General features: G+C 43.2%; 1 protein-coding gene across 1 annotated transcript; it reads right to left on the bottom strand.

The window, feature by feature from the left end:
- Positions 1–11: 11 nt before the first annotated feature.
- On the bottom strand, positions 12–27,978 carry LOC139384204 (F-box only protein 34-like). The gene is made up of 3 exons (XM_071128933.1): positions 27,610–27,978; positions 10,806–11,032; positions 12–4,080 (listed from the first exon to the last, which is right to left on the bottom strand). Exons 2-3 carry the CDS (start codon positions 10,907–10,909, stop codon positions 1,479–1,481), a joined length of 2,706 nt encoding a protein of 901 aa, XP_070985034.1. The 5' UTR covers positions 10,910–11,032; positions 27,610–27,978; the 3' UTR covers positions 12–1,478.

Here is a 27,978-nt window from a genome sequence, read left to right as displayed (position 1 = left end):
AAGGTAGGGTATGACAGTTAAAACCTCTGAATGAATGCGCTTTATTGGAAGTAAAATGCATTTACAGAGAATACAGCAGGAATATACAACAAAGTAAAAAATATATCTGGGAGCAAACTACTTTTAGAGACCATTATTTTTCCCATTTGTCATCAATCCTGATTCTTTTTCTTTTAGATCATGTCCAGTTAAAGTCATTGTAAAGAACAGAAACACTGAGGTGACATTTCCCATGTTTCCCTTCAAGAAGTTATAGCATTATAAAAAGAGGGATATTAATAACAAACTCGTCCCAAATGGCACTCTTTTTCCCTATATAATAACGCACTACTTTCAACCAGAGCCTTATGGGCCCTAGTCAAAAGTAGTGCATTATATAGGGAAGTTATATAGGGAAGTGTGTGCCATTTCCAACACACATAAAAAAAAATGTTAGAGGAAAAAAAAACTGCGAGCTGTAACAAGCATATGGGTTACAGACTGGGTTATACATCTGGGACCCACTGCAAAAAAAACACCCAATAATAATTCAGCAATATGCACATGACAGGGTAAATACCTTTCTTTTTACCAAACTGAAGCTAATAAATGCATTCAAGTCAAGTCATAGATACTCGTGCTGCTCGTCACTCTTATTCTCCCTGTTTTTGATATAGGACTCTGTAGCACTATGTACAATGTAAACACAACCGGGCACAGAACAAACTAGTTTCAATCAGATCCAAAACCAACAACAAAGCCTCTCTGACCCGGAGCCTGATATAGTGGAGTGGGGATATAGATTCCATTACCCAAATGGCGCCCTATTCCCTATATAGTGCACTACCTTTGACCAGAGCCCTGTGGGTGCCTTATATAGGGAATAGAGTGCCATTTGGGAAGCAACCGGGATATGGAATAGGGTTGATTCATATTTTGCATAAACCGAGGACCTGCAGCCATGTATGTATTCACTTAGACAACATAACACACACTGAGTAAATCACTTGTGGGTGGGATACACTGCATAACATTGATAGGCTTTACCTTGACTAAAGTATCTATTCCAATGTAACGGTCGGTTGATGCATAAGGAAAGAGCTATGGTAAGGAGGGACACATTAAGCATCAACACTGAAGACAAATACTTATTAAAGCTCTTCTCTTCAACACACACTTATCAGAACCAGAGTTTATGCTTCAACCCAAAACATTGAAGCAAGTAAATAGAATACCCTGACAGAATCCTTTGAGGATTGAGAATTCTGACCACGGTTAAAGTGCTCACAATCTCAGAGGACCTGAGGGGTCAGAGGTTAGGGGTCAAGAGGGGGAAGTGGTAAAGGAAGAGATCCAGCGATTCCTCATCAGTATCAGCAACATGATTTCCCTCAAACTCCCCACAAATAAATGCACATATGGCAACAGACAGACATCAGCCCTCAGACAAAATAAAGCGCACAGAAGTCAAGTCAGTTCTCCTCCCATTGTCTGTACCACTACTCCTCAGAGACCTCCCTGGGTTTCTTATAGATTGGCATGTTGATACTATGGAAGGCGGGCACCCAGCGGTTGTCATGGAGACCGACGTTGCAGCCGGGTGTGTCTTTGTGGGAGCCATGGCAACACATCCAGTACCCGGGGCCGTAGGGTAGCGCCTGGCAGTAGGGCTTGTGGTGCCAGCGGCAGAGGGACACGTCTCCGCGCCCATTCCGCTTTTTACACTGCTTGCAGGGATCGTCTTTGTAGCGGGGGTCGCACACCCAGCGGGAGTCCGCGGGGCGCACGCCGTAGCTCTCCATGATGAACTTGAAATAGTGGCAGGTGCACTTGAGCGCAGCCAGGCTCTCTGTGGGCAGCAGGCAGAAGATCTTGATGATGATGTGGTGAGGCAGGAAGGACATGTACTGCTGGGGTTCCAGAAGCAGCTGGATTTTAAAGCGCATCTCCAGGAACTCGTGAGACACCATGCGGCGCAGGGGGAAAGGCATTGTCTCACACCGGCTAACATCACTCCCCTCTCCCTCACTCACCGCCTCGTCCTCCTCTTTGGCCCAGTTCTCACTGTGCGATATGGGTTCAGGGAGTAGAGAAGTGATAGAAGGGTCACAGGGCTGAATCTTGGAGGGTTCTGCTGAGTCTCTGGTGGGTTTAGGGCTGGATTCCATTTCATGGGGGGTGTGTGTGTGGGTGGGAGTATTGACTGTGTGTGGGAGTGTGTGTTCAAGTACCACCTGTGAGGGCAGAGTGTGTGAGAAGAACAGCATGCCTGGGAGGGGCTCCGCACACTGTAGTTTACTACTGCTCTCTGTACTGCTGGACCTGGCCTGCTCTGACAGGAGCTGGAAGTGCAGGTTCTGCCCAGACTCTACAGCCCTGTTCTTCTTCTGCTGCCCCAGGCCCTGGGCCTCACAGCGCTCCTCTGGCTCTCTGACGACAGAGGCACCACACCCAGAGTCCATGCTGCGAGACGGAGAGGCTGAGTCAGAGGTGCTGGAAGCCAACTGGGCAGCTTCACGGCAGCTGCTGGGAGCTAGTTTGTCCGTGTGGCTGGTGCTTGCAGAGGGATAGCCAGCAGAGGGATAGCCAGCAGAGGGATAGCCAGCAGAGGGATAGCCAGCAGAGGGATAGCCAGCAGAGGGATAGCCAGCAGAGGGATAGCCAGCAGAGGGATAGCCAGCAGAGGGACTAACGTGGCGGTGCGGCACCCTGGTCGTCTCCTCTAGTCCATGGTGGGGCCCAGTGGGAGACTGAGGTGGTGGTGGCTGGGCTGAGATGGAGAAGGCATCTGCTCCTGCCAGCAGCACCCGGCCCACCCTCCTCCGCAGGCTGTTGTTGCGCGAGAGGCTGTTGTTGCGTGAGAGGTTGTTGCGCGTGAGGCTGTTGCGTGAGAGCTCTCCCCCAGATCTGGACCCTTCCCTTCTAACACTCTGGTGCTTCAGGCACTCTGACTCCAGCTTGGCCACCATGTCTGACACCTTTACACATTCTGCCTCATCGGTCCCCTGGGGGTTCTGGTCTGGGGCTCTGGGCTGCTGAGGCTCCAGGGTCAGTGACAGCCCCCTGGTTAAGGTAATGCTTGTGGAGCTCCGCAGAGACACAGGCTTAGAGTCCACCTGCTTGTCGCTGGCTCTCTGCTCCAAGAAGGCCACCAACTCCACCACAGAGAGAGCCTTGTCAGTCCCACTCACCTCCTCACCCTCTACCCTACACACCTGCTCCCCATCCACCCGTACAACCACCTCCCCACACTCAGGCACTCTGGGGCTCTCTCTGAGGCAGAGGGTCACCTCTACAGGGCTGTTCTCAGTGGGGCTCAGTGTCTCCAGGGCTCTTGATGACTGTCTCTCTCGGTCCTGGTGGTGCCCCTGAGACCCTGACCTCCTCCTGCGCTTGGCCACAGAGCCACCCTCGTCCTCCCAGCAGCTCTTCATCTTCACAGACACGGTCCTCACCGGGCTGCTGCTCACCAAGTCCTCACCGGCCTCTCCATCGCCACTGTTCATCAGGCTTCCACGGCACTGGGGCGAGGCGAAGATGGCGATCTTCTCCTTGGTGTTGCCAGGCTTGATGACAGCCCAGATTTCCAGCGGTCCCTCTCTGTCCTCCCCTTCATAAGAGATTCTTAAGGAGGCCCCCTGGTTCTCAGAGCCTGTAGAAGAGGTGGTGCAGGTAGAGAGTAGCAGGGAGGGGGGGGTGTTGCAGGAGGTGGTCTTGGAGGTTTTACTCTGGGCCAAGGTGGCACTACTGTGGAATACATCCCCCTCGGACTCACTCAGCCTCGAGGTCTGCAGTCCACTGTCATTGTTGCCGTGGTTATTTTTACTGTTGTTGAGGTGGTTGGAGCCACTGTTGTCATTACTGCAGCACTGCAGGGTGTTGGTGGATATGACACTGAGGGGGTAGCAGGCCGTACCCTGGCCTAGCCCGTTGCTTATCGGACCAATCAGGGCCACTGCTGGGCGCACCCCCCACACTGTCCTCTGTGACAGGACCCCCTGCTGGCTCACATGAAGGCCTCTCTGGCTGTCTTGACTGGACTCCAGGTAGATCTCTTTCTTCTGCAGTTTGGGGTGTTGCTTGAGATGCATGGCTGCAACCCTGGAACAGAAGGAAATGAATGAGTTACTGTGTTGCATTATGATGTGACCGTCTGACCAGGGGCCTGTTCAGGAAGATACAATGTCAGAGAATATTCATAGAAGGCAGAATAGCTATTTAAGTCAGCTCCAGTGATTATATTTGTATCTGACACATTCTGAACATTTTACTCTTGGCACAGAGATGCAGAAGGAGAGGAGACGAGGCCAGGAGGAGAACGTTTGCCGTGCCTGTGCCTAACAACCCCCCCGGCAAAACCTCCCTCATGAAAACACTAACAGTGGAAAAGTGTTGGGCTTGCCTTGAAGACTACTGTAACTAGCCAGCCTACTTTAGATTGGCGTAAGATGCTCTCACTGCAATGGAAGTTAATAGGAATACAACTCTTAGATGGTGAAAACGTCTATCATACATGTCAGATTTCTATACTGGCCGATTTTATAACATGGGAAATGTTCTCTAGAATGAGCCATTGATGATATTGTTGCAATATTCTTAAGAGAAGTTTGTAATTTAACAGAGGGTCTAACACATTTCTCCTATTTATCTGCCTCTTCAGTCCAGGGTGCATTGCATGGTGCAATTACAAATGTCAGACTCCACTGTGTGGTAACTCGATCTGCAGGTTGACCATGGTGAGATTGTAGAATCCTAAATTGATAGTGCAGTTTGTTAAGGCGATTTTACAGCTAACTAGCTACAGTTGAAGTCAGAAGTTTACATACACTTACGTTGGAGACAAAAACTTGTTTTTCAACACTCCACACATTTCTTGTTAACAAACTCTAGTTTTGGCAAGTCGGTTAGGACACCTACTTTGTGAATGACAAGTAATTTTTCCAACAATTGTTTACAGACAGATTATTTCACTGTATCACAATTCCAGTGGGTCAGAAGTTTACATACACTAAGTTGACTGACTTTAAACAGCTTGGAGAATTCCAGAAAATGATGTAATGGCTTTAGAAGCTTCTGACATCATTTGAGTCAATTGGAGGTGTACCTGTGGATGTATTTCAAGGCGTACCTTCAAACTCGGTGCCTCTTTGCTTGACATCATGGGAAAAATCTAAAGAAAATCAGCCAAGACCTCAAAAGAAAAATTGTAGACCAAGTCTGGCTCATCCTTGGGAGCAATTTGCAAACGCCTGAAGGTACCACGTTCATCTGCACAAACAATAGAACAGAAGTATAAACACCATGGGACCACGCAGCCGTCATACCGCTCAGGAAGGAGAAGCGTTCTGTCTCCTAGAGATGAACGTACTTTGGTGCGAAAAGTGCAAATCAATCCCAGAACAGCAAAGGGCCTTGAAGATGCTGGAGGAAACGGGTACAAAAGTATCTATATCCACAGTAAAACAAGTCCTATATCGACATTTCCTTGCTGAGCGGCCTTTCAGGTTGAAGCCACTGCTCCAAAACCGCTATAAAAAAGACAGACTATGCTTTGCAACTGCACATGGGGACAAAGATCGTACTTTTTGTCTGGAGGAAAAAGGGGTAGGATTGCAAGCAAGAGAACACCATCCCAACCGTGAAGTACGGGGGTGGCAGCATCACGTTGTGGGGGTGCTTTGCTGCAGGAGGGACTGGTGCACTTCACAAAATAGACGGCATCATGAGGGAAGGAAAATGATGTGGAAATACTGAAGCAACATCTCAAGACATCAGTCAGGAAGTTAAAGCTTGGTCGCAAATGGGTCTTCCAAATGGAGAATGACCCCAAGCATACTTTCAAAGTTGTGGCAAAATGGCTTCAGGACAACAAAGTCAAAGTATTGGAGTGGCCATCACAAAGCCCTGACCATAGAAAATTTGTAGGCAGAACTGAAAATGCGTGTGTGAGCAAGGAGGCCTACAAAACTGACTCAGTTACACCAGCTCTGTCAGGAGGAATGGGCCCGAAATGGCTACCCGAAATGTTTGACCAAAGTTAAACAATTGAAAGGCAATGCTACCAAATACTTCTGACCCATTGGGAATGTGATGAAAGAAATAATTCTCTACTATTATTCTGACATTTAACCTTCTCAAAATAAAGTGGTGATCCTAACTGACCTAAGACAGGGAATTTTTACTAGGATTAAAATGTCAGGAATTGTGAAAAACTGAGTTTAAATGCATTTGGCGAAGGTGTATGTAAACGTCCGACTTCAACTGTACTTCACATGCTTATATTAACTTTGGTAAAGAGAGCATTGTGGGTGTTGCTTTTCATGTTGCTATCAACATTATGACATAATGAAAATGTTAAGAAAAAACATTGTTCTCACATAGTGTTATGTAACACTAAATTATAGTAATGGGTGATTTTGGGTGGATTCTTCCTTCCTTTAATGCAGCCTGTTTCCTAAGCTTATCTATGAGAGATCTTTCATCCTAATGATAAGACAGGATGAAGGAGCAGAGCCCCATGCCTTGGAATGGATAGCTCAGAACCAGGTGACCCTCTTGTTCACACTGCAGACAGTTTTAGTCCCAAATGGAACCATATTCCCTACATAGGGCTCTGGTCAGAAGTAGTGCACCATGGGTCCTGGTCAAAAGTAGTGCACTAAATAGGGAATAGGGTGCTATTTGGGACACATTAAGTGTCTTGGTCATGGAACAGCGTGTCACACTAAACCTAGACTGCTAGCCTGCTGTTCCCCCAGCCCATCCTCCCTCTGCTCTGACACAATGGGTGCAGAGCCTTCAAGTCAAGACACAGCTGGGCCCTAAAACAGGCCCTCTCAGCTGACCTAGCCCCCCGATACACCCCTAACACACACACTAAATTCAAGGGCTTTATTGGCATGGGAAACATATGTTAACGTTGCCAAAGCAAGTCTCTTTCTCTCTCTGTCACAGACACACAGGACATGACTTCAAGCAGCCACAGTGGGACAGGACAGACAACAGACAGCAGACAGGCCCTAGTCCTCACAGCCTTACAGGCACAAGTGCATATAAGGCATTCTTCACTGCAGCCCTGGAACTCTGATAATGGGGGACAGAAAGGAGGGGAGGTGGGGCACATCACGTGACCAATTCAGGGATGGCATGCAGGGGTGGGGGAGGTGTTAGAGGGCAACAAGGTGACAGCAAAGGCACTGGCTGCTTCTGAAAACAGCACCCTATTCCCTATATAGTGCACTAATCTTGACCAGGGCCCATAAGGTACATAGGGAATCAGCTGCCATTTGGGATGCACACTGCATTCTAGGGGTGGGGTTGGGTTGGCTTCATCTAGTCATTGGCTAGCCGGTGAGTGCGTAAAGCAGTGTGTCAAGGAAATAAAAATTGCAGCCCGTTGTTGTGTGTCCTTGAAAGGCCTGCAGTAGCCCTCGTCACTCTCCTCTCATTTCTTCTCTCCCACCAGTCCCAGTGTTCTCACTGCTCTATGGAAACCGACAGAAGGAATTCATGTGTCAGGTCAGTATCACGTTGTGTGTGTGTGTGTGTATACACACGGGCAGTCACAGCAACAAGTTAAGAGTGGCACCAACATCAACATGGCTCATATATCTCCATGGTAGCAACTACACTAAGACTTGCACTACTGGCAAAATACTCCAACTTTCACTTCCTGGTTTCAATGAAGACACTGCTTTGGCAGCACTTAAGCAGGCAGGAGGCTCAGCTTTCAAGCCAGGGCAAAGATTGTGTTCTTCATTAACCCAGATAAACCAGACTAATTCACCATGTCCCAACAGTCTGTTTCTGCCATTGTCATGACAACTCCTTGTCATTCATTGTCATGGCAAACAGGGAGTGTATGCCTGGAGAGGAGCAAACTCAGGAGTGTATTATTCAGTGAGGTGAAACATTCAGAAACCTTGCAAATAGAAATGTAAGGAATAGAGATACTGAAATGACTCCCTATTCTAGATGACAGAATTGTGTGTTCTACACAATATACTTCCATGTGAATGTTTTGTAACGTTGTAGTTGCACCCTCCTAAACAGGCCCCTGGTCTGGCTCGCCAAGTTTTACTGTTGCTTATTATTACACAACCTGGCCAGAAGAGACACTTCCCCTTCCCAGCAGTGTTCAGACCCTACAGAGGCCGCGCCTCAAATGGCACCCTATTCCCTATATAGGGGTCTTGTCAAAATGAATGCACTATATAGGGACTAGGTGCCATTTGGGGGACTCCCCCTAGACATTTCTCAATTACTTGGACTGTGCCTATAACATCAGCGCTAATGGCAATTTGAGGGAAAAGTCTAACTTAGCGTTAGGTAAAAAGAAAACAAGCGGTCTGAAGTGAAAAGCACAACAGAACTGGCCCTGGGTAGACTGGGGGGTGAGTCATGGGCTCTGATGGGGTGAGCTCATGGATGAACTCAGCGAACGAGAGCAGCTTCAATTTAACAACCTTTTTTCACTCTCTCTCCTTCCCTCTTTCAAGAGTCCATGACTTCTTCAGCATGGGGCGCTGCCAGGGAACTGATCCAACTTCAAAAGTATGAAGTCACATGAGGGTCTGTGTCACAAATGGCACCATTCTCCCCATGTAGTGCACTACTTTTGACCAGAGACCTAGTCAAATGTAGTGCACTATATACGGAATAGGGTACATTTGTGACAAACCCGAGCAATCAGTCTGAGGCTCTGCCTGCTGCAATTATGGTGTAACATCACATCATGTTCTTCCTGAGGCGAGGCAGGGAGCTAGTGGGCTTCAGACCTGGGTTCAAATACTACTCTTGGGCTGAGGCAGCCTGAAGCACAGCACAGGCCTGTGTCAAAGACATGGGTCGTCATTTACATACGAGGTAAACAATATACTTTTCTGGCTAGGTAAACAAACCCCAAACAAATAAAGCTGTACGATTGACAAAATATCTAATTTCTATTTTTTGGCCCAGATATTGCAATTATGAATTGGGTGACATCGCAATTCCATCAGACATGGATAAAACAAGTGTCAGGGCAGAGATCATCACTTCTGACATGAATGAATACATTCTGTGCTAAATTAATACAAAGCCAAATTAAACAAATCCTTTCCAACATCGTTATTGGCTACAGATAAGATGACACCTACATCCCCAAACATGTTGTTTGGAGGTACACCACTAAAAATCTGAAAATATATTTAACATGATCAAAGTATAGTGTGTTATAAGCACAGCAATTATTAATTGATGAATAACATGAGTTCTTAATTCCTATTTTACCATTATGAGTTCTGAAATAACCTAATAATTATTTATTCAGGCTGCAGATGGAATAGGAAGCTTATGATTGTGTAATTATGTACAAATAAACTCAATCATTATAATTAAAATGATAAAAGTCAAAGTGCCAAAAACATGAGTCTTGTCCAGTCATTCAACGTGACATGTTTCAACTTCTCCCTTAATTTTGTTATAGTGTTGGAATGGCGACTTGGGAGAAACATGTGCGAGAAGGAATCTTGCATCCCCTGTCCAGCTTGTTTATCATCTTCCTGAAGACGTCTTTGCTGGCTGTCAATAGGAAACATGTCTTTGGCTATGTGATAGGCTCAGTGATTTCTATGCATCTACTGGATGTTTTTCGTAGAGAGTTAACACTTCAAAATGCATTGGCAATCAATGCCTGTTTAACGCAGGTGGCTAGTTGTGGCTGATGGGCTTTGCTGCTATTGGGCACTTGTTTTAACCATGCAATTTAGGTAAATTAGGGGATGGTTATACTTTAAAATTATTGAATACATTTGTCGTATTGCCTCGTTGTCACCACAACCGGGGCACTTTTTTGCACAACACTTGCATTTGTTTGACATCTGTGTGCCTGTAGCAGAAATACTGTCATACCACTGAAGACGCGCCATACGGAAGTTCTCGTTAGCACGCATGTTTTCCACGACAAACTGAGGTAAAGACAGAAGTGAAAACCCAGACACGGGGCTATAAAGCTGAATCCGTTTAGAATGTTTTCACACCACCAAATATGGTAGTGAGAGGAAGTCCAGTCGCAGGTAGTGGGAGAGGATGGAACTAGGTGAAACTGGGCCGTCATTCTGCAAATGTTATTATATGTGAAACATCTGATCTCAATCATTTTTTTCTGTTCCCAAAACTAGAATCTGTTACAAACACAGTGCACTGTTTTATAGACTTGATACTTTGCCAAAGTTATTATTATTATTGTTATTATTTGTTAAAGGAGTGCAAAGTCTAATTGAGTTTGTGCACACTACAGAGGAGAGGCGCTCCCTAACAGAAATATAAAAATACATGCTACAACGCGCCAATAAGATATCGCTAGCTTGTGCTTGGCCCACCTACTTGCTTGTTCTGCCCACTATGCTTCATTTGCTCCCACTGTAAACGCCACAGATGAACAATCTTGAGTTGGTTATAAATATATTTGACTGTACTGTCTGTCTTTGGTAAAGGCCTTTCTCTCCTCACCAGCATCTAAGCGCACGCTCTAAGCGGGGACGGTTGTGATTGGTCAGCATCCACTATGTATGTAGAGTGAAAGGAGTCTAGCGCATCTCCTTAGAGAACTAGATCTACAGTACCTCCATTAACAGTGTCAATGAAGAAAAATCTCATGTCAATATCGCAATGAATTTGTTTAATCGTGCAGCCCTACAAATAAAGTATGAATTGTAGCCTTACTCGGCCATAAACTACTTTAAACATAAGGAGCCAGGTATGTCATTTGGGGGAGCTGTCCCTTTAACAATGCAGTAGGTAAGTAGAGTGGTGATTTGTGTGTGTGTGTGTGTGGGGGGGGTTACCTCCAGGCTGACTGCAGCAGGTTGGGTGGTGGTGGTTTCCTAGGTTCCCTGTGAGAGGCGGCAGTAGCGCTGCAGTAACTCATAGATTCACATCTCTCAGGCATTCCCTCCAGTCCAGTGAGACTGGTGTTGCGACGGCTGATTCTCTCCCGTCTTCTCCCACAACCCCCTGGTCGTCTGCAGGCCACAATCTGAGGAGTTTACAGCTCAGGGTCCCACCCAACACACTGTAGGGAAACAGGTACAGGATGTCCAGTTTATTACACAGTTCAGTTTCAGACCACCTTGCCTAGGAAGGAACATGGCTGCGTGTTATGCCGACATAACGACAATTAAATTATCCAACAATCATAAGTGAATAACCCTGGCCTCCCAAGAACAATGATCTGAAGAACTGCCAAAGTCAATGAGCCCAGGGCCGATTCAGAAGCAAACACTTCATGACAGAACGCAGCCTGACAGATTGACAGACCAGTTGCAACAAGTAAATATACTAGCAAAATACACAAAAAAATATTGTTGTTCTACTGAATGAATGGCTTATGGGCAATTCCACAGTAACATAATTACAGACTCCGTAGTACTTTGTAAATTGTTCAAAGAAAATGTCCAAAACATTTACTGGAAGAACTGTGCAGATGCAAAGTTGGGTAACAGAATTAATGTCAAATCTCCCTCAGTTTACTTATGCGACCACGGTTTCCAAAAACTGTTAAAAAAGGTGCACTATGCAGAAATTGCTCCGCCATTTCCTGGTTGCAAAACTTCTAATAGTCTGCCTAAAACAAGCATAGAGAATGTAGATAATCATTGTACCATCTAAATCAGTGTTAAATATATTTTCAACAGCCAAAGATAGTATTTTCATCTGTTTGAAGCTGGTAAAAGTAAAAAAGCAGCATAAACTTAACAGGAAGCATAGAAATAAAGAACAGAACAGATCTACCACTTCTTAGACTTTCTTTCAGTGAGATTTACAGTTCTATAACTCAAATATCTATGTTAATCTGGTCTGGGTCGCCCAAAAAGTTACATATTGCAGCTTTAAACATCTACTCCGCAATAAGATTCAAAAGATATTTGCAGAAAGAATGAGGGCTCAGTTAGGACATGACACCCTGAGTTAGTAAAAAAAAATATGTTATTGAACTACAGTAGGTAGTGAATTTACAACTGGTAACGGAATTACATCTGTACTATATAGAAATTCATCATTATGGATAAGTATATCATTCTCGTCATGGTGATGTATCCTGAATAGGTACACAAAAATGGTAGAAATATGCAATATCCTTCTGTATGTTTGAGTATTATTCTAAACACGGGCTATTTTTCTAATTAGTTCCGCCCCCAAACAAGACAACATTTGGTTGGTCCTGACCAGACCAAATCAGAATCAGATGTCTATGTTTGGACATCACAGTAAACTGCATTGTTGGTTAAGGGCATGTAAGTAAGCATTTCACTGTAAGGTCTACCTACACCTGTTGTATTCAGTGCAAGTGACAAACAACATTTGATTTGTGTAAAGAACAGTAGATATATTCAGTAAAGTACATTACTGTACTCTACAGTACTCTAATTCTTTACTTCACTGTAATGTTCTGTGCGGTACTTCTCTACAATGCCAGTGGAAGGGAGGACAGTAGCAGCTGACCCAACTCTGGTTTGTGACTACTTTGATTTCCCATTGCAGTAATTCCATAACATTTGGTAACAGATTCACTTAATAATTCATAAACATAGCAATTATCACACTAATTGGTAGGTCTACCTTTAATTGTTACTTCTGTGCACGTTCATTATCCTCCCTCATGCGGGAGAGAAATGTAAAAATATCAGAAAGATGTGGGTTTTTGGTAATGGTTACAAGGCACACGGCAATGTTTCTTAAACTTACAGAAGGCAAATCATTTATCCAAAACTAAATATGTGTCGATATCAGTTGGAAGGGGTCTTCAACATTAATGTTTATGTATTTCTAATACCATTTATTATATTTACATACCATACATACCATACAAAACATACATACACATCTTTAAAAAAAAAGAAAAACCTTTAACTTTCATTTGACACGCTCCTATGAACTTCACATGTTGGAGCTCATGGCTCCTTTTAGATGGAAATGCCCTTAAGTAATGCAAACCTGGCACTTCTAACAAAAACAGACAAAAGGAAAAAAACAGATGCCTTTACATGGTTTACAAGGCATTTTTGTGGTTTAACCACCTTTGTATTGAATTCCCTCAAGCCTCATTTCTAAGACAATCCAATATGAATCTAATGGAGACAAGTCCTAAAAATAACCCAAATAACCCACCATCACTGATCTGTAACAAAAGTTAACCACAGTTGGTTAAAACAACAAAGATGTGGCTGTGCATCAAATTATTTCCCCCCTTCAACATAAGTCAGAGATCAAACCAAAATGACAGTTTGTAATATTCATTAGCAGTCATTGACGACTTAAAAACACAGCAGCCTACATTTAGCCTGTCCTTGTAGTAAACTCTGCAGCTTTGTAAAGACAAAGCAAAAGTATTGAATCCAGTCCAAATGCTCATACAGTATAAATGAACTGAAGGCATGGGCTTCAGTTCAAACTAAGCCAACATTGAAATGGAAACATGCTCACTCTAAGGTTGCATCCTAAATGGGATCCTATCTACTCTCTATTAGTACACTACTTTTGACCAGGGTCCATATGGCACTGGTCAAAAGTACTGCACTATACAGGGAATAGGGATGCCATTTGGGATATTCAATTAAGCCCTTCCCCCATTCTAATTCGTAGGCTGGGGAAAAACAAGCGCCCAGTTTGTTTTCAAAGAGATATGTCAGCCATGAAGACCAGATAAGCCTGAACAAAAGCTGCTTTGGGAACAGTGGAACAGTGACCAGCCAGGGGACTGAGGGGACAGAGGGGAGGGGAAACCTGCTCTGCTTACCATCCACTTGGCTAGCTAAAACACAAGACCATCAGTCACTGAGGGACATGCTTGCACCTCTTGTACACAATGATAATTAAGACTACTGGCCTCATTCCTTTATTTCAGTATTATCTTTTAGCCCAGCACAAGTATTTTCAGCACCAATGTGCATATCATATCAAATCACCCTCCTTTTCGTCATGGACTACTGTCCCTGCCAGGGTGGCTGGATAAGGGTGGAAAACGAATTAAATTCCTAAATGTTTGGTTACATTCGAGGGTCAGTACTGGACATGTGATCCTGCATGCTTGCACAATTGTATCTGTTGAGAACCCTGATAAAGAACTGATGTAGCCTAGCAAGCCTACAACATTTGCGTTCAATTAACAATAAAAGCATGTCCAGCTAGCATGTTAATCAATAACAGCCACATATTTACACATGGGTGATGGATACGAGGCAGGCTGAGGAAACACCACTTTCAAGTTATGATTGATTAGACACTGGCCAATAGTAAGCAGAGTTAAGGCTATATAGACAAGAGGGAAAACAGAACACTGGTCCATTGAATGTTTTTCAGCACATCGAAGCAGAGAGAGGGGTCTGAGCTGGATACAGAAGAAAAAGTGCAATAAAACAAAAGTCTCTGTTGTCTGAGCAAAACAAGGACAACAAACTAGGCTACTTCCACAGCGCGTTCCAGCAAAGTCTGCTAGAAAATGCATCTCTGTACAGTTGTGGACAAAAGTTGAGAATGACACAAATATTCATTTTCAAAGTTAGCTGCTTCAGTGTCTTTAGATATGCACTCACACCTGCCTGCTGCCATTCCTGAGCAAGCTCTGTACTGGTGGTGCCCCGACCCCGCAGCTGAATCAACTTTAGGAGACGGTCCTGGCGCTTGCTGGACTTTCTTGGGTGCCCTGAAGCCTTCACAACTTTTGAACCGCTCTCCTTGAAGTTCTTGATGATTCAATAAAAGGTTGATTTAGGTGCAATCTTATTTGCAGCAATATCCTTGCCTGTGAAGCCCTTTTTGTGCAAAGCAATGAGGATGGCACGTGTTTCCTTGCAGGTAACTATGGTTGACAGAGGAAGAACAATGATTCCAAGCTTCCAGTCTGTTATTCAAACTCAATCAGCATGACAGAGTGATCTCCAGCCTTGTCCTCGTCAACACTCACACCTGTGTTAACGAGAGAATCACTGACATGTCAGCTGGTCCTTTTGTGGCAGGGCTGAAATGCAGTGGAATGTTTGGGGGGGATTCAGGTAATTTGCATGGCAATTCATCTGATCACTTCATAACAGTCTGGAGTATATGCAAATTGCCATCATACAAACCGAGGCAGCGGACTTGAAAATTAATATTTGTGTCATTCAAAACTTTGCCATGACTGTAGGCCTACTATTGAGAAAACATTAAATGACCTAATTTTTCAGTCAGACACACAGAATCACTCGCCGTGCACAGACAAACAATTTAGGACAAAGAGTGTGGGGGGGGGAACAAGCAGGAAATACAGAATTCTCAAATGTGGATTTTTGAAAACCAGGGATTTTATTGAAAGTTCCCAGACTGCAGTGCTAGGAGTCACTACAGAGTCACTACACACCCAGGCTGTGTCGCAGCCTGCAGCGAGTAGGAGACACGAGGCCGGCACACAATTGGCCCAGTATCGCCTGAGTTAGGGGAGGGTTTGGACGGCCGATGTCCTTGTCCCACCTCACTCGAGCGACTACTTGTGGCGGGCCAGGCGCATGCATGCGGCCTTCAGTCGCCAGCTGTACGGCGTTTCCACCGACACATTGGTGCGGCTGGCTTCCGGGTTAAGCGAGCAGTGTGTCAAAAAGCAGTGCGGCTTGGCGGGGGTCGTGTTTCGGAGGACGCATGGTTCCCGACCTTCGCCTCTCCAGAGTACGTACGGGAGTTGCAGCGATGGGAAAAGACTAACTACTACTTGGATATCACGAAAAAGGGGTAAAAAAAAAAGGTACCCAAAAAATTTGAGGTGAAAGGGAGACAGAGTAGGACTTTAAAGATCCAACGTTTTTAATTTTTACTGTTGAAAAGCGATCTCAAGTATAAATACAGTGAAGTACACACACTAAGGGAAACAAATAGATTTTAAACAAACTAGTGTTTCGACAACTGCAAACTTCAAGGAATAGGGCATTCAAGGAATTGGTCTGATAGGAAGTCGTGATGTCATCGGAAAGGCCAGCTCCCACCACTTGTGCCATGTCATGAATTTCCCTGAACCACCCATTTTGTTGTGTAAATCAGCTGTTAAATGAGGCGAGAAAGAGACTGAGTGAGTGACATTAAGTTCACCACCTCCCATTAAACTGATTGGCTTAAAATGACAGGTTTTTGAGGAAGTAAACCGCTGCTGCTTGTGGAGGTGCTAAAGGTTATTGCACATGACATGATTATACTCGTCTTGCAAATAACACTTTTAGCCCAAACTTTGTACTTAGGACTGGCCTGTGATTAACAAGTCAATTGTCTGCGAGAGGAGCTGATGGATTCAAAGGCTGTTTTTGCCATGAGGGAAGTAGGCTTTTCAAAAAGTGTTACAGCAGTTTGCTAATTTGTAGTTAAACTTTTCATACGGTGCAGTCCCCACAACGTGTTGGATGATGAAGACCAATGAGCTAATTGACAAAAAAGCTTCTTGTCGAACAACATTCTGAATTGTGATTGTTGTATAATAAATGATTCTGTTGAGCATTGCTCTTGCTGCGTATTCATATGGTTGTACTCTAACTAGTTCTCCGAAGTGCTTCTACTCAACGTTAGGTTTTTCCTCATTTTGTCAGTTGTGGTCTGTGACCAAACTACCAGGCTAAGTAAATCAAATTACCTTTGTTTTATTGGTCACATACACGTATTTAGCAGATGTTATTGCGGGTGTAGTGATATGCTTGCAAATCAGGTTTCTCAGAGTAGGAGTGAAAATCTAAGCTCAGTTTTGCCTTTTAAAATCATAATGAATAAGACATGATCCTTAAATTAGCACTTCTACTCTAAGCCACTTTCTGGGTGCGGGCCAACAACAGAACTTGATAACACCACACTATGCTTAAAATGCTCAATCAAAATATCATTGGATTGATACAGAATTTACAACCCAGAATAAATTAAACTGGAACTAGGCCTATTGTCATTTCACTGAGCAAGAGAGAGAGACTAACTTACATGGTTCCTGAAGAGGCGTTTTCTATTTAGCTAGAATCCTTGCAACTCAACCCTGTGGCCTGCATGCCTAGGGCACAGCACCAGTGTAGACTAGAGTATGTGGGTGTATGTATGCATGCACGGGAGTTAACCTAAAGCTAGTAAAGTGCTAACTGAAATTCTTCCCAACCTTCCCTATACAGCACAGCATTGCAGCACGTGGTTAAAGAGAAAGCTTCACCTAAACAGCTGTCATTGGCCACCACAGAGCTGGGCCCCAGCTTCTCCACTTACAGACACGTGTTGCTGTCAAGGAGGTAATAAAGCATTGCAGCCAATTGGCTGCCAGGACTCTCTTATGTCTATATACGGATAATCAATAGTTTTGTAGAGAGAGCGGGTCTCCTCTCCACTGACTCCTGATTATGTTGGGTAGGTGTCAGATTCTCTCCTGCTACTCCACTCAACATATGCAACATGTGCCCCCGCATACACAAGTAGGCCTACACACTCTACAAATACACACAAACACCCTACTGAGCCAAGCCAACACGCCAGTCCCATAACTGGGACAAGACCAAAGGGGAAAAAGGACACCCTGAATGACACCGAAGCCCACAGAGAAGAGCAGAATCTCCAATGTCAGCAGCAGAAGGAGCTCAGACTGGCCACATTCTGATCCTGCTGCAGCAGCATGTCCCTATGGACACAGGGAGACACTAAAAAATTACAAGCTCCACTCCATTGACCTACGTAAATGCGTGTAGGCTTGAGCGGTATACCAGTATATTTGGAAAAAGCCACAAGATGGTTTTTCAATACAGTCCAAAGCATTTGAAGTTTGTCCCAATACATATTAATATTTGTAGCTACTTTAAATACCTGCAGTCAACTTGTGCAATACGTTAGGAGATAAAGCAGATTGTGTTCATTTCACATTATGATGCTTACCTTAGTTCCCTAGAACAGTTGAACCAGTCACGTGTTTGTTTGTAAATAGCACAACGGGAGAATGCGGTAGCTGGTAAATCCATAGTGTTCTATACGTATCAGCAGTCTGTTTTGCTGCACACGAGGTGATAAAGTTACACTTGTATGCAAGTCGCTACTAAATGTTTGCCATTAGATACACTACATGACCAAAAGTATGGACACCTGCTCATCAAACATCTCATTCCTAAATGATGGGCATTAATACGGAGTTGCCCCCCCTTAGCTGCTATAACAGCCTCCACTCTTCTGGGAAGGCTTTCTACTAGATGTTGGAACATTGCTGCGGGGACTTACTTCTACTCAGACCTCACTTTGTGCACTGCGGTATTGTCATGCTGAAACAGAAAAGGGCCTTCCTCAAACTCTTGCCATAAAGTTGGAAGCACAGACTCGTCTAGAATGTGATTGTATGCTGTAGCGTAAAGATTTCCCTTCACTGGAACTAAGGGGCATAGCACAAACCGTGAAAAACAGCCCCAGATCATTATTCCTCCTCCACCCAACTTTACAGTTCGCACTATGCATTGGGGCAGGTAGCGTTCTCCTGGCATCCGCCAAACCCAGATTTGTCTGTCGTACTGCCAGATGGTGAAATGTGATTCATCACTCCAGAGAACTGCTCCAGAGTCCAATGGCAGCTTGGCATTGTGCATGGTGATCTTAGGCTTGTGTGTGGCTGCTCAGCTATGGAAAACCCATTTCATGAAGCTCCTGATGAACAGTTATTGTGCTGACGTTGCTTCCAGAGGCAGTGTTGCAACCAACGACAGAATTTTTACACTACATGCTTCAGCGGTCCCATTCTGTGAGCTTGTGTGGTTTACCACGTCGCAGATGAGCCGTTGTTGCCCCTAGACATTTCCACTTCACAGTTGACTAGGGCAGCTCTAGCCTGGCTGAAATTTTACAAACTGACTTGTTGGAAAGATGACATCCTATGACGGTGCCACATTGAAATTCACGGAGCTCTTCAGTAAGGCCATTCTACTGCCACTGTTTGTCCATGGCGATTGCATGGCAGTGTGCTCTATTTTATACACCGGTCAGCAAAGGGTCTGGCTGAAATAGCCGAATCCACTCATTTGAAGCGGTGTCCACATACTTTTGTATTACATAGTGTATCTAATAATGGGGTTTCTGTTAGAGCTCTTGAGTTCTGTACAGTTGCCATTTTTCCCTGTGCTTCTTACTAGCGTTTTTCTCTCCTCTGCTCATGGTACACATACATGCTTTCTGAAGGAGGAGTAGTGTCACAACTTTGTTTATTTGCACAATTTGTCTCATTCACTTTAGATGGAAAATGTCCACACTCACCGAAAATTAGATTTGGTAACTACTAGCTATACTTAAAAATCGGTTTTCGCTTGTTAGCATTTAGCTAATAGCATTTGTGATTTCACTATTAGTTTGTGCTAATTTTGTTAGCATTTGGTATTTTCTTGTATGCTATGCCGGTAAGTAATACCATAAATCCTGAGATGAGAGAAGGACGGTATCTGGATACCACACAAGCCTATGTGGGAGTAGTTGGATTTTTGGAGTAGCGGACATCTTTTGGTAACATGATATCCTCGCCGGTCCCATTTACAAGGGGGCGGGGGGAATAGCTTGCTGGCAGCCTGGCTAAAAACATTGCAATCTAGCTAGCCTTTTTAGCTTGCCACATCTCCATGTGAAATAAATCTGATTTATAAAAATGTAAAAAAGATATGCCCTGTCAAATATACTTATTTTCGCAGTTTGATATGCTGCTTGTGTGTTGATTGCCATAGCGGCTAAAAATAGAACATGTTTGGTCAGAGAAAAAGTCACATGACAAGCTAGTTGGCTACAGCAGGTTCAAACATTTCACAATAGCCTGTAATCACTAGTTATTACTTCTAAACAAAATACATTTTGGGGTTCTCTTGTTGTCTTCTCATTTGTGGTGAAAGCAAAAGTAGTGTCCTCCCTTGCTAGGAAGTTGACTAAACACTGCAAGCTAGCTAGCCCTTTAGCTTCTTACATCGCCTTGTGAAATAATCAGATTTAAAATGAAATATGCACTAGCAAATATTCTTATACTTGCCAGTGTAAACTACAACATTATCCTAATTTGATATGCTGATTCAATGTATTCACTCGCATATCAGCTACAAATAGAATGTCATCCCTTTTAGTCACAGAGAATAAAAAAAGGCACATATCTGTTTTAGCCTAAAGTAACATTATCACCTCAAAACAACATATTTGGGGGGATTCTATAAGGTTGAGATGTAGTTTGGTTTATTATCTGAGCAGTCGCTGAGACTCAAAAAGGTAGAAGAAAACGGCGTCAAATGCCGGAGCATATTTTTTGTGTGACAAAACGACATTGCTGTCGGTCCAGTCTACGTATTCTCTGTCGATGCTTTAAGGATACTTTTCTGACCAGGATCCAACTGACAGCCCAACTAGCCAAATCTAAAACTGACCCTTACATTAGGCTAACCCTAACATTAACCAAACCCAATTTTAACCAATTTGGAAATTAAATATAGGTTTGCACGTCAGCAACGTATCCTTTCCCATAAATGCATGGCTGACCTTTCCTTTCATAAGGCACTTCCTTCACCTGAACCTACTGGGGTTTTCCATACAAATACAATAGCACTTTAAAACACACCCGGGAAGAGGGGTGCGGCTGCCTGACTGCCTGTAATTCGTATACAAAGCTATTTCCATACCCAAGCACTTGTGGACGAGCGCTGTTGAAATACCTTTTGAGGCGATTTTCTAATCTAGTGGTGTACAGGACAGTACATCCAAAACACTGAAACATCAAGCCCCAACTATAAATCAGAAAACAACCAGAGAGAAAGCAGCTTTCGTTTAATATATTTGGACCACTAACAAATCAGCGCTTTCCTGCTCTTAGTATCAATCTATCATAACCAAAACACCTCGTAAAGAAAGAAGTTCAACCAACATTTCACTGCTCGTGACTCCATTGAATAGAGCATCCTGATCACTGACTGACCAGTAACAGTTGTGCAAGGATCTGTTATGTGTTCCATCCAGGCTAAGTACAGAGACATCCATGATACTCTCAACATTCCACATACTGAGTTAGTGTGCTGCACAGCATTTGTAACACAAGTGCTGTCCTGTCGGAAGAGTAACATGGCACACAAGACCTTTGATTTGGGGGTTCTCTCTCTCAGCAGCATGAGTATGTCATAGCATACAGACTCAGAAATAATCTCAAGACTTCAGCTGGCAACAACCCATTAACTTAACCTATTGTTGATCAGTTGCTACATGTAAGCTGGGGCCTGGGCCAATAAAGCCATTAGCTCAGTAAGGTCCGTCTAAAAATAGGGAAATATTAGGTAAACCAACACACAATTTGACTACTATAAAATCAGATCTCCTCAAAAGCTCAAACAAGAATATCCATATTTTTTATGATTAGGCTTTTCAACATAGAGTAGATTTATATTTCAATGTCAATGCTCTAGTTACACATGCAGCCTATGAATAACACCATTGCAGGCATACATATGCCCACAGAAACAGAGGACCTCTTACCTAACAGGTCTTGAATTCCACACCTCTACTAAGAAGTTCACAGCGATTCAGTAATTACTTCAGGAGGGCCTGTGAAGGGCCTATGAGTAGCTAGCTTTCCAGAGCCTAAAGTGTCTGTGTATTCCCTCCATTGCCAAGCACAAGGCTTCAGCTCTGACACCACCAGACCAGGAATGGCAACAGCCTCATCTATCTCACCCTGCCCATTGTATAGAAACTCATCAGGGGAATGGGAAACATATGCTGCCGAGTTACAGGCAGAGGATACGGACATGACCTACGCTACAAGACAGAGCAAACCAGTTGCGTTACGTCAAGACTGGGCAACTTTTATTTTTTTTCCACTGAGAAACTGGATATAGGCTATCAACACACCTTGTACAAACAACGACCATCCCAGTTTCTTTTGGCTTAGTGAATTCCTTCCTATCTGGCCCTTTGAGACAGTCGCACAGCATTTAATGATTCACAGTTCTATGCTATAGCCTTTCTTGTACTACAGTAATCTGGAAGCCCACCATACAGTTGGTCTGTCTGTATGTCTTTGTGGCAATTGTGTAGCCTAATGTCAAAGCATGTTTCAAACCTTTCAGTCACACACCATTCAGTTCTCCTACTTAAACTGAGCTTTTTCTTTATTACAGTACAATTACCATAGTGTTTCTGTATGTCCCAAAACACAGGCATTCTCTTCCATGTCTTTGTGGCAATTGTGTAGCCTAACATCAAAGCAGCATGCCTCCAACTTTAGCATTGACCCAAATGAATCAGTGTGAAAAAGACCAATTCTGGAATGCACTGAGGGACAATGAGCATGTAGGAAACGTGCTCACAGCACAAGGCAAACACACTGGATGCTGTATGAGCATTCAACTGGCCAGGCTGAATATAACATGTAAAAAGGACAGGCAAGGTGACAATTCAAACAGCCAAAGACAACCTCTTTTGTACTACAAAATGTGTCTTTCAATTGTTGTTTACAAGTAGTATGGCCAAGAAGTAGAAAACAAACACCTCAGCTTTTCTCAAGTTCTCAATGGTGAATTATTGGGGCTCAGGCAGGTGGAAGGCTGAGAGCAAAGACAAGCCAACGCAGAGCGAGAGAGAAAGCAGTGGGAACAGAACAGGACAGGATTAAAAGCCACGTATCTAAAAAAAAAACACAAAGGCTTGTCATAACCTGTTACACTCGCAGGTCTGGCCCTCCTCACCCACTCCAATCAACAGCTTGTTTTGTCAGGTAGGAAAAACTGTTGAACACAGGGCTGTAAATAAAATAAAATGGTAGCACTGGTGCTCCCAACTTATGATCAAATTTAGCAGCACCAGAAAATATTGATACAGCCTTTATTTGGTCTATGCATTCTATCTACTGTTGAAGCACATGTTGTGCCCAAGAAACTGTAAAGACTGTTCATTATACAAGCTAAAATGCCAATACAAATACCAGTCATTGAAATTACAAAGTAATTTGTGGAATATTACAGCGTTACATTGTGTAAAAGCACAGTTTCCTGTTGAGATGCATTATATAAAAAATTGTAAACGGTCTCTTTTATGAACATCAAGTTTGTGTGTGAAGACGTGCAAATCTGTCATTCATTCACTGCTATGATCATTGAGCTCATGAAGTTATCCCTTTACCATTCTTTCGGTGCTCCCAAATGTTTAGACTGGTAAAGTTACCAGGTTGTTAGCAAGCCAGCTAATGAGGTAACATGAGGTGTCAGGGGGCCACGACATGGTTTATGAATTAAAAACGCGGCATGCCAATGGAGATGCATCCAGCTGCAGCGCCAATGTGCAATAGAAGGAGAAAAAAACGTAGTGCTGGTAATGGCTGAATGGTTTGGGTTAGAGACAAGCCGTTTTCTCTGTAGTAATGGTGCAACCACCACAGTCACAAATCTGCGTCTTAGAGACTATTTGCACTGAATCGCCACACATTCAACCCTAAAACACTACCACCCAGCACAGCTGGTGTTCTACTATATATTCAACTGACCGAGACACTAACCACTTTATATTTTGTAAATCCAGTCATACTTATAGCACATTTATTATCCATTCTGTATATCCTATTGTTCATTAACTATACTGTATATCCTATTGTTTACATACCAGGCTATTACTAGGCATACTAATTCTTCCTTTAATAGGTAGCTAGCGCACAAGCATTTAGCTGCAGCTTTTATACCTGCTGTAATCTGGACGTGACAAATAAAATGATTGATTACAACAATTAAATGGCTGAATTTTTTTCTAGGTGCACTGGTGCTCCTAAACTAAAATTCCAAGTCGCAAAGCAAAATATTTAGGAGCATATGTGACCAAAATGCCCGCACTTTAGAGACATGGTTGAACACGTCTTTCTCCTGCTACGCAAGTCTTAATAGAGTGGACAAAGATGTTTTTGACACTGAGCTGTCCAGTTGTCTGGGTGCCTTGGTGGGATGGATAGGCGAATTCACCCCAACAGGTGGTAAAGGTATTTCAGACTACACTAAAAGGGGTTCTCATCATTTGTTCATAAAAAAGGTAGGTCGCAGGGCCTGGGCTTGACGAAAAGAGACTCAACAAATGTGCACACAAATGTCTAAGCTACACGGCAACTGTTGCTCAATGCCCCAAAAAAGTATATGGATACAAGCCATGAACATTTCTGTCGATCTTTATTGACAACGCTGAAGCTGAGTGCTTGTTTTCATTATGTATTGTAGAGTCCAGGGTTCAACGTAAACTTTTCTCACTGTCCCGAATGGAATCCCTACTGGCCCAGATATTGGGGTCATACAGAGCCTATTGGCAAGCTTTCTCTCTATATTCAGCTGGTAATAGCTTACATTTGGTTATTATGGTAAGTATTAAAAAGCTGTTTAATATCAATTAACAAATGTGAGACATCAGTCTACTCTTTAGAACTGCTTTGTGTTAATTACATACATGTGTTTGTATAATAGCCAGTCATTTTAAGATTACAATTTTTTAAATCTTAAAATAGGACATTGCCCCAAAAAAGATATCGATCTGGGTACAGTAGGCTATCCAAGACAAATGCTAGGCAACTTGTAGATTTCTTTTTACATACTATCAACAGTAGCCAGCATGTTCACTATTGAATATTTCCTTTTAGAAATCACTTTCCCTAAAATAAATAAGCTGAACGAGTGGGTTAATGAGCTCTTCTTTTTGCTCTGGACAGCTGCCATGTGAACACATCAACTTATGTACAGCTCGAGAATGAGAAATTCTGACTCCCGGGGAGCATGACGGTGCTTTAACCACCAAACATATTGACCAAATACAAATAGCATTACTTTTCCACGTGTTGTCTAGTCTTCAATGGTTTTCAATGGCAGACTGCAACAGAGCAGGTAAATGTTGAACTGGAATGCAAATTTTGCGGGAAAGTTAGTGGCCCTGTTGGGTCAGTGACTGACTAGATCCACTGGCCCAACACGTTTTTACTGACCCCAGGCCAGCGGGCCATTGTTAATGTCAGATCCTGGAGTCAAACTATTTCTCCCAGTTAAGTAAGATTGTAAATGCATCATTGCACAATTTGGGGCTAGGACTACACGTGAGATGATTGTTAGACAGTTAAGGGGTTCTGATGGATTAATTGGCTAAGAGAGAAAACACCAGACCGACAAATGATTAAATGCAGAGGGTGACCATCCTATCCCCTCTGACCACAGAACATTGGCCGTCATTTCCCAACAATTATACATGTTGAATCTGTACCTTTTGTTGACACCCAGCAGGTGATCTACTTCGCACAGCTGACAATCATCATGGTGGCATGTACTGTCCATAAGGTCTTACAGTAGTTGGGAGGTGTTCAATATTAAAATCAATGGAGACAAGTTCCACCCATAAACATCTGCTTCAGTTCCATGGGAGTGCCAAAACCTTCTCCGACTGTACAATTAAATCAACCACTCAATACCATAAGTGGATCAGGCACTTAGCCTAGTGTATCAGCACAAACCACAACCAACAAAATGAGGAACAGCCTAACATTGATTAGAAACACTTTGGAGAACTAGTACGTTGAATAGAGTGCCACCATATGAATACGTAGCAAGAAAAAGACTAAACAGAAGTGCAACTCAAGCATTTTATTATACAACAAGCACAACTTACAATATTGTTAAAGAAAAATCCCATGTCAAAAACAGACCCATGGAATCCATCAGCGCCTCTCACAGACAATTGACTTGTTAATCACAGGCCAGGTCTAAGTACAAAGTGTGGGCTAAACATTTATTTGCAAGACAAACAAGAGTATGTGTATGCTGTGTGCAATAACCTTCAGCACCTCACAACATGCAGTGGTTTACTTCCTCAAAAGTATATGTTATTTTAAGCCAATCACTGTTTAATGGGAAGTGAATTACTTAATGTTGCACTCCAGTCTCCTAACTTCATTTAACACCTGATTAACCTAACAAAAGACATGTCTCAATAGGTGGTCCAGACATGTCAACATAGCACAAGTGGAACTTTTACTGCTTTTCAACAGTAAAAGTTGTTTTTTTTTTGTTTTTTTATCACTGGAGGAGGACTTTAAGCACAACCAAAATCAAGGTTCACTCATATTAAGATGGGACATTAAAGGTAGAGTCAGTGATATGACATTGATGCACAAAGTAAACAGCACGGTGGGCCCATTTCAGCAAAAACTAGCCAGGCTAAACGTCTGCTGTTTTAGTCCCGTGGCTATCACATTGTAAGAGCATGATGTGAATCCTTGCACAGATACCATGTGTGACTGAACGAAGTCTTGCTCATTGCAATATCTGCAGTGCTTCTCGTGCTACGTCATTTAGCTGACATTTAAAGATGCTCATAATTTAAACTAACACACTCCGGGAGGTTCTAAGGCTAGGCCATCTACAATCAAGATGTAAGTAATCCAAGACTAAAGTAAGGAAAGGTTGTTTTACACTTTGGACAAAGCTGAGAGTTCTCTTCAATCAGTAAAGACAATGACCACTTTAAATGAACAATCATGTTTTGTAAATGCACACCTAAGTGTTGAATGCAACTATTTTGTTTTAGGGCTAAGGGATGTGCAATGAGGTTTCTGGGACTGTATGTCTGGTCAAGGAAAGGGACTGCTCCAAGTCCCATCCATCTCTGATTTTCTCAGTGTATGCGCCTAGTTTATAGTTCATCCAAAGGGCAGGCAATAATTTACCCTTGTACATATCAGAGCACCTAACATTAATAATTGGATTATCCATGTTAATACATTCATAATAAGGAAAGTAGCTGTTAGCGACACAGTCAACACCGCTAGACAAACTATTCATACACAACGTAACGTTAGCCACTTGGTAAGATTGCTAGCTTTTAGATAAGTGACAATGTATTCACACATTGCACTATTTAGATTTAGTAACGACCATGCGTGTTGTTTTCTTGTCAATAGGATAACAAACGCGTGAGCTTGTTGTGTTATGCCGAAGCGCTAGCTCAGTCAGCTCTTTTGCTAAACTACTGTGGGGGAAAAAAAAGTTGCCAGTCACAACGACATTTTTACCTACATAGTTAATTTATAGTTTAAAATTAGCTCGTTACATTTCCGCAAAACGAGATAGTAACGTTGATAAACGTTTGTTCGATTTGAAAAGGCCTTATCCACCCATGCAGCGAAGGTTTGAGGAAAGCAACATCATAGTCAAGGTACTAACGTTAGCAGTTAGTTATGTGGCGTAACGTTAATGCTAGGTACACGCTAACACATTCCGTACAAAATAAGTCCATAACGTTAGCAAGCTAACGCTGGTTAACTTTGTGTGGCCAAATATTTAACTAACCAATTACCTTATCAGATTCAAATGAATTGCAGTGCAATCTAAGCGAGTGTTTAAACGGACCCATCAGTGTCCATCTCCACTCCACCCACCTCGACTTTCCAGGCACGTTAACGCTGCTAGCTAGCGTTAGCATTGCTAATGGCTAGTTAGTTATACAACTTTCTTTTCTTTTTTTTTTTTTTACTTGTGTGCTGGGTTGGCAGAATGTCAACTCAGTTTTAACTATATTAGCTAGAATGTGTTAATTTAATTAATGTAGCTAGCTATTTAACTGTACACACATAGAGGAATACCAAAGCAAAGGCAAAACGTTCAAACTGACCTGTGCCGCTGCGAAAACTCGGAAATGATGAGATCTCCAATCCCCTGCCTTACTATGAGCACTTGCTGGGCAAAGCAGCGCAGTGTTCGGTGTTCAGCAGTGACCTTATAATTTATTGTTACCGTATCTATAATTATACGGTATTCATAACTATCATATAAGGAGTAAAATCGTTATAATGTTCGTCCGTATTTGATGCTACGCTCTTGCTAACAATCCCATACTAGCTAGTCGTTTTGAAAAAGATATTCGCGAGCGAGCGACGTCCCCTGCTTGATATTATAGCGCTCAGCGTTCTGACGTGCTTGCATCTTCAACAATGATGAACGTGTCCGCAAAACTATCATGCACGCGCAAAATAATTGCGTC

The sequence above is a fragment of the Oncorhynchus clarkii genome, chromosome 25 (genome assembly GCF_045791955.1).
Source record: "Oncorhynchus clarkii lewisi isolate Uvic-CL-2024 chromosome 25, UVic_Ocla_1.0, whole genome shotgun sequence".
Classification (NCBI taxonomy): domain Eukaryota; kingdom Metazoa; phylum Chordata; class Actinopteri; order Salmoniformes; family Salmonidae; genus Oncorhynchus; species Oncorhynchus clarkii.
Note: the sequence above shows the minus strand (reverse complement) of the source record. Positions and strands in the feature narration are given on the sequence as shown.